This window comes from Calliphora vicina, chromosome 1, assembly GCF_958450345.1.
Source record: "Calliphora vicina chromosome 1, idCalVici1.1, whole genome shotgun sequence".
In the NCBI taxonomy this organism is placed as follows: Eukaryota; Metazoa; Arthropoda; class Insecta; order Diptera; family Calliphoridae; genus Calliphora; species Calliphora vicina.
Window position 1 is genome coordinate 67381291 of NC_088780.1, and position 8293 is coordinate 67389583.

Genomic DNA, 8293 nt, shown 5'->3' on the forward strand with positions numbered 1-8293 from the left:
CTTTCATACATTTCAGTTGAAACAAGAAAAAGCCTTTAGAATTGTTATTAAGGGACTACACCATTCAACTCCGACATGTGATATCAAAGCAGAATTGTTATTGTTAGGTCATCAAGTAAGATCTGTTACTAATGCTAAAAGTCGTATTACAAAAGAGCCTCTTTCCATGTTTTTTGTTGAATTAGACCCAAAAGAGTACAATAAAAGTGTTTATGATATTAAATCTATTAACAATGGCCTTGTTAAAATTGAGCCTCCAATTAGAACTAATGATTTGGTACAATGCCATCGCTGACAGCTGTATGGGCATTGTATACTCAAAATAAAAACACTTGTAGGTTTCGTTGTTGATTGTTTTAATGATGCAAAGAGAATGAGAATTTACATTTTTTGTATGCTAATGCTAGGGCTAAAGTTAGAGTTTGAAAAATAAGTAAATAACAAATTAACGTTATAAATTCAGCAAAGGAAAACAAATTAGTGTAAAATGAAAGCAAAGTAATCGAATATTAGAATATTGTAAATGTAATAAAGTTATTCAAAAGAGTCAAATCATTATTTATGTTAGTAAGTAAAATGAACTTTAAATTTTAATAGTTATAAAATAGTTTTCTAATTTAGGATAAATGTAATTATGACCGAACATACTGCCCCCATTGAAAGGGCATTTTCAATCATCTTCGTCAAGCGGAAGTGGTGCAATTTTTTGAATTGCCCTTCGATATATGCCTTTTGAAGTCTTGACATCTACAACACGGATTTTTCCATCACGTCCAGGGATGGCTTTTACGACACGAGCAAGAACCCAATGCTGTGGTGGTAAATTATCTTCGTGTACAATAACCAGTCGTCCTTCTTCAATGTTAGCACACGGTTTGAACCATTTAGATTTTTGTTGAAGATTCAAAACATAGTCACGAAGCCACTGCATCCAAAACTGTTGTTTTAAATATGTCACCAATTGCCAACGTTTTAAATAATTTAAATTTTTACAATCTATTAAGTTTTCGTCCGGTAGGGACAACAAAGATGAACCAATGATCATATGGGCTGGGGTTAAAGCTTCCCCATCATTAGGATCGTCAGATCTGGGTGTTAAAGGCCGTGAGTTTAATATAGCTTCTACTTCAATTAGAATGGTTTGAAATTCTTCATAGGTGACTCCAGATTTGGACATGTTTTTAACAAGAATATTTTTTGTAGATTTTACAGCCGATTCCCAAAGGCCGCCAAAATGTGGTGATCGGGGAGGGATAAATACAAATTTGAAGCCTGTAATTTCGCTGTAGTTCATTAAAGATTTAACATTGTCATCATTGAAAAAATGTTGTTTGAATTCTTGAAGTTTGAAGTTAGCGCCAACGAAATTTGTTGCGTTGTCACAGTATAAACGCAAAGGTATACCACGTCTACCTATAAATCTTTTTAAGCATAAGAGAAATGTATTAGTAGACAAATCTGAGACTACTTCGATATGAATAGCCTTGGAGGCGAAACAAACAAATATTGCTACATAAGTTTTGTAAGGTGGCTTCCCTCTAATTCTGTACGATATGTAGAATGGTCCACAGAAATCAACACCACAAACTAGGAAAGGACGTTGAGCTTTTAGACGATCAGCTGGAAGATCTCCCATGATTTGTTGCATGAGTCGAGGTTTGTATTTGAAACAGTGGACACAGTTGCGAACCACTTTTCTAACGATATTTCTACCATTTATAATCCAAATTTGTTGACGAATAATTCCCAGTAGAGCCTTTGGACCCGCGTGCAAATGTTTTAGATGAAGGTATTTAATATACAAGGTTGTAAAATGATGATCTTTTGGAAGAAGTGCTGCAAACTTGGTATCATACGACAGCGATGAATTTGCTAGCCTGCCACCAACTCTGAGAATTAGTAAAGTTGTTTTGTAACTACGAATTTCGTGTAAAAAAGGCGATAACTTTTGGAAACTTGGTTTTAGAGTTTGACCATTTCGAAGAAGATCAATTTCATCTTTAAATGTTGTTGATTGAATGTCATGGACTACTTTCCAGAATGCAAGTTGCAGTTCTTCTGACGATATAAATAAGTTCCGTTTAGATTTGTGAAAAAGACGATGAATATAAATAATAATGTGTAGAATACGAAGATACGATGACTGACTGGTGATGATTTGCGAAATTATAGATTTTACGACAATAGTTGTGTTAAACGAAGACTTTCTCATTTCTTCTGGCGGAAGATCAGTTTCAATATTTGGGTTTTGAGGCCATTCCTCATCTACCTTTTTTAAAAATTCAGGTCCACTAAACCACATTGTTGATATTATTTCATTAGCAAGACACCCACGGGATACTATATCTGCTGGATTTTGTTTCGATGGGACATATCTCCAGGGTATATTGTGAGAAGTATTTTGAATTTCTGAGACACGATTAGCGACGAAACACACAAGAGACGATGAATGCTTTGTGAGCCAGTTTAAAACAATTTTCGAATCTGACCAAAAGAATATTCGATAAGAGTAGGATTCAAATTAGTGTTTTATTTTATCCCACGTTCGACACAATAACAGGGCAGCGCACAATTCTAACCTGGGTAACGATTGTTGTACTACAGGTGCTAATTTTGATTTGGCAATTAGAAGATTTGAATGAAAACAATCAGGATCAGCCGCTCGAATATATATACAACATCCGTATGCTAATTGAGAGGCATCAGCGAAACCATGTATATCGAATTTAACATCTGGATTTGTTTGTACAAATCTAGGCAATTCAATTTGATTTATGTAAGGTAAGCTCTTCTCGATTTGAATCCAACGACCTTTTAAACGTTCATTTAGAGGTGAATCCCAATCAATTTGTTGTTTCCATAATTCTTGAATTAAGATTTTACATGAAATCACAATAGGGCTTAAAAGTCCCAAAATATCAAATATTCTGGCTATTACAGATAATACTGACCGTTTAGTAGGAACTTCAATAGTCGGTAGATTAAATCGAAAGCAAAATATATCCTCATTAGGTTTCCAAGACATTCCTAGAGTTCTAGTTATGTTTTCATTGTTAGTTTTTAAATTCATTTCTTCTGTACATTGAGCTAATTGTGGCACATTAGAACTCCATTTCGTTAATTGTAGACCAGACTTTTCTAAGATTTGGATGATTTCAGCCATTTTCGCTGAAAGTTCGAAAATATTTGCTGCCCCCGTAAGCAGATCATCTACGTACAGATCTTGCTTTAAAACTTTAGAACCAATCGGAAATTTGTGATTATAAGCATCAGCGATGAAAAATAAACTTCTTATTGCAAGAAAAGGTGCAGCGGATGTGCCATAAGTCACCGTATTAAGTCGATAAATGTTAATGGGATCATTTGTATTATCTCTCCACAAAACAAGTTGAAAATTTCTATCATTTTCATCAACGAGAAACTGCCTGTACATTTTGCAAACATCTGCAGACAATGCAAATTTATTAAGACGAAAAGCAAGAATAGTTATTATGAGGTCTTCTTGTATTGTTGGACCAACCATTAAAATATCGTTTAATGAAACATTAGTTGAGGTAGGTGATGACGCATCGAAGACAACTCGTAGTTTTGTTGAAGAACTTTGTGGTCGTAAAACTGAATGGTGTGGTATAATGTAATGGGGTTGATTTAAAACATCATAATTCACAATTGACATATGTCCGAGATTTATATATTCATTCATTAAGTCTATGTACATTTTACGCAAAGACTCATCTTTTAAAAGACGCTTTTCTAGGTATAGAAAGCGGCGACGAGCTACTTCAAACGAATTTCCAAGTTTGTTTACTGAAGACTTGAATGGTAAACGTACTTTTACTCTTCCATTTTCATCAAACACTGTATTTTCAAGAAAATGCATTTCACACTGGTTTTCTTCTTCAGTCAGGGTTTCCTTTCGTGAAATTTCTTCGATCTCCCAAAAGGCTTTCAGCAACGAATCCAATTCTTCATAATTTGTAAGAACGTTACACGACAATACTCGATTATGTTGTAGAGATTCGACTTTTCTACCAACTATCCAACCAAATGTTGTATTTATTAAACATGGAAGTCCTTCGCCAAGTGAAATCTTGCCGTCTAGTAATAGATCAAAGAATATTTCGGCACTAAGTAATATATCAATATGTTTAGGTAAATAAAACTGTGGATCTGCGAGATCTATTCCATCAGGAATGTTCCAATTACTTGTGTCAAAATGTTCTGCAGGTTGAAGTGACGAAATCGTTTTAGTTACAGCAAATATTGATGTAAATTCGAAGCTTGATAGTCGAGATCTAATAGTAGCTGTTACCTTATATTTTAGTTGAGTTCGAATTTCTGAAACTCCTGCTATTTCTTGATTGGATTTAGCTTGTTGTAATCGAAGGCGACTAACAGTCTCTTGAGTAATTAAATTTACCTCTGAGCAAGAATCCAAAAGAGCTCTAATCGGTTGTAGGGTGCCAAAACTATCTTTGATGTATACAATGGCTGTTGGGAGCAGAGTTCGACGATAATTTCTAGTGAGAAACGAAGACTGAAGTGTTAAATGTAAAACAGATGAATTATTTGTTGGATTTGACGATGATGGATTTCTTTGATGAGAGAATGACGACGAAGAAGTTTGTAGTGACGAAGAATTATCATTTGTTTTGGGTTGATTCGAAAATGATGAATGTTGCGATGTCGATGGCTTATGATTCTGGTTGCCTTGATGTAAAAACGAAGACGAAGAAGGTTGAAAAGACGATGAATGCAATGACGAACGATTTTGATAGGATGAATTCGAAGAATGATGAGGTTCATTTGATGATTGGGAACTTGGATTATGTAGAGATGTATGATGCGAAATACGACAGGTGCGACAACATGATTTTGATTCACAATTTGCTACGATATGTCCTTTTCGAAGACAGTTTATGCATAGTTTTGAAGATTTTACAAAATCAAATCGACGAGAAATAGGTAGCGATAAATATGAAGTGCAACTGCTGATAAAATGATCTTTGTTTTGGCAATATTCGCATGAGATGCTCGATGTTATAAAAGAAGAACCAGGTCGTTTAAATTTGTGTATAGATTTTTGATCGTAACTATGAAATGATTCGACTTCTGTTGTGCGACTTTCGAGAAATTGGCATCTACGGCTCATAATAGAATAAAATTCATCCCATGACGGCAATTGATTCAAATTTTGTTTTTCATCATATACTGACTTTGATGCTGAATCTACCTTTGATAAGACGATATGTATAAGTATAGCATTCATCACGTCCAATTCGGAACCTAAAGATAGCAAGGAACTTCTCAGAGCAGCAACATTATCTAAAATTGATCGTAAAGCTGTAGCAATTGGTTTGTTGATTGGTGAAATTGAAAACAACGAGTTTATATTGTCGACAAATATTAAAGTTTTGTTGTCATATCTTTCTTTCAATCTATCCAAAGCCTTTTGATAATTTTCTTCGACGATTTGAAAGGCTTCTACAACAGAAAGTGCTGGGCCACTAAGGCAATTTAAAAGATAATTAAATTTATCTATGGTTGGTATGCATGGCTCTTCATGAACCAAAGTATTAAATGTACTTATAAAACGAGAATACTCTGAATATTTGCCATTGAAATTCGGAAGTTTGAGCTGAGGTAATCGACTTTGGTGTGAAAACGATGTGCTTGTCGTATTTAAAAGACTTAAATCCATATCGCTAGATCGGCGTTTTTTAGATAATAAATCAATCATATAAGCTTTGGCCTGTACGAAGAGTTCTTCCAATTCAGAGCGTGATTCGTCTGCTGTATCAAGGCGCTCAATTTGCGTTTGGATATGACTTAATTGAGTAAAATACGATTCAAGCATTTGAAGTCGACATTTTATAATTGTGTAATCAGATGATGTCCCTTCTTTTTCTACCTTTAACTTCAATTTGGTAATACTCCGTTTCATTGTACTTCGTTGTACCTTTAACGATGCTAAATCCATATTTGCTGGCTTTATTGTGCTAATTTGTGGTTCTTGATCTTCCATTAATAAAATTACACTAAATTGTATATAAAAATACCAAAGGTACTAACGTTAAAACAAATGTACCGAATGATATAAAAAGTCCAACACTGGTATGTAGCTCAACACTGGCAATAATCAATATGTGTGTGTGTCTTGGTGAGATGCTGAATAAGTATTCCCAGCGGGAAAAAGATGCAGTAAAGAGGCCTTCCTAAATGCCTCATTTTGCAGACACAAGGACTTGCAAAATCATTTTGCCGCATTGCAAAATCATTTCAATTTTACACGGCGTGTCATTGCGAGCCAAGGCCTTGCATACTCGCTGCTGTTAGAGGGCTGAGAGAAGGCCTACTTATGATGGGCTGTTGGCAGCCAACAAGCTCACTTGTTATTAGAAGGGGATTCATAGGGCTTCTTGAACACCTTCTAAGAGCAGGCAGGGTGGAATGAGTATCGGATCTTTTAGAATGTGTAAGTATGCCCTTTAGAAGGCCTACAAATTGAAGTCCTATCATTTTTTCCCGCTGGGTTTTTAAGCAATGGCAAGGGGTAAATGATGAGAGGTGTATAGATGAGATGTGTATGTTGCTTTTGTCTGTAAGTGATGACTGCAGAAAAGTTTGGTGGCTAGCTAGCAGCGAAATGACAATAAAACAAATGCGATGATAACGATGATGATGTTTTAATAGCGATGATGAAGTTTTTGGTAGCGATGATGATGTTTTGGTAGCGATGATGATGTTTTGATGTGGATGATGAAGGGCCAATATAATAATGATTAAATTGTCCGTTATGAATTTTAGTTTCTTGCAAAAGATTTAGTTTTTTTTTTAAGAAATATTAATTTCAGTTGTTGTTTTGTTAACAATTTTATGTTGGTTTTAAAAATGTTCTTTATTATTTATTGCTTTTATTTCACTAATGTTTTTTCTTTATTATTTTTATTTTTAAGCAAATTATTTGTGCGAAAACTCAAAAAACTTTAAATTAAACTTTATTTATTAAGTCCTGTCACGGTCGCCAAATTTTATGTATACTCAAAATAAAAACACTTGTAGGTTTCGTTGTTGATTGTTTTAATGATGCAAAGAGAATGAGAATTTACATTTTTTTGTATGCTAATGCTAAAGTTAGAGTTTGAAAAATAAGTAAATAACAAATTAACGTTATAAATTCAGCAAAGGAAAACAAATTAGTGTAAAATGAAAGCAAAGTAATCGAATATTAGAATATTGTAAATGTAATAAAGTTATTCAAAAGAGTCAAATCATTATTTATGTTAGTAAGTAAAATGAACTTTAAATTTTAATAGTTATAAAATAGTTTTCTAATTTAGGATAAATGTAATTATGACCGAACAGGCATACAAAATCTTATTGTAAAAGACCCTTTAGATGTGTAAAATGTGGAATGGATCATTCCACCTCCGAATGTACTAAATTAATTGAATCTCCACCTCGTTGTTTACACTGCCTAGGTAACCATACTGCTAATTATAAAGGCTGTAAAGTTTATCAAGACCTCATTTCAAAAAGAACAAATAGGGAAAGTATATATTTAAATCGGCAAAGAAATTCAAATTTTGTTATGAATAATAGGGAATATCCATAACTAAATGGTATGCAGTATGCTGAACCACAACAACATAAATTTAATAACAATGTATCATACTCTGAAGCACTTAAAACACCAGATTTTAACTATAATGCTCGTTTAGAGAAACTGGAAAATTTAATGAACATGGTGACTATGCAAATGACTAGCTATGCAAGTAAATCTAAGAATATCAATATGGAACGCCAATGGTCTTTATAACCACAAACATGAAATTGAAATCTTTCTTATAAATAACCTTATTGATATTTTACTGATCTCCGAATCTCATTTTACGGATAGAACATATTTTAAAATAAATAATTACGATACTATTACAGCAAATCACTATTACAGCAAACAGAGCACATGCTGGTGCAGCCATATTAATAAAATTACATATCAAATATGAAGTTCTATATCCTATAGAGAAACCATTTTTACAATCTGCTGGTATCAATGTTGTTTGCGATAGTAATTTCCTCCCCAAGACAATATAAAATGCGAGCAATATGAAAACTTTTTTAAACAACTTGGACCCGAATTCATTGTTGGATTCATTTCAATGCCAAACACCCCTGGTGGGGTTCTCGTTTAGCAAATCCAAAAGGAAAAGAGATCTACAAATGCATAATGAAAAATCACTATACATCTCTATCAACTGGAAGGCCAACATACAGGCCAACCGATCCTACG

The 8293-nt window shown here is 33.8% G+C and overlaps 2 protein-coding genes across 2 annotated transcripts; both read right to left on the reverse strand.

Moving 5' to 3' along the window:
* Window positions 1-670: 670 nt before the first annotated feature.
* Window positions 671-2302, reverse strand: LOC135949468 (uncharacterized). The gene has a single exon (XM_065499045.1). It carries the CDS (start codon window positions 2300-2302, stop codon window positions 671-673), a length of 1632 nt encoding a protein of 543 aa, XP_065355117.1.
* A 219-nt stretch (window positions 2303-2521) lies between these two features.
* LOC135949478 (uncharacterized) lies at window positions 2522-6025 on the reverse strand. Its single transcript, XM_065499056.1, has one exon. The coding sequence runs from the start codon at window positions 6023-6025 to the stop codon at window positions 2522-2524; it is 3504 nt and encodes a 1167-aa protein (XP_065355128.1).
* Between the last annotated feature and the right edge of the window lie 2268 nt (window positions 6026-8293).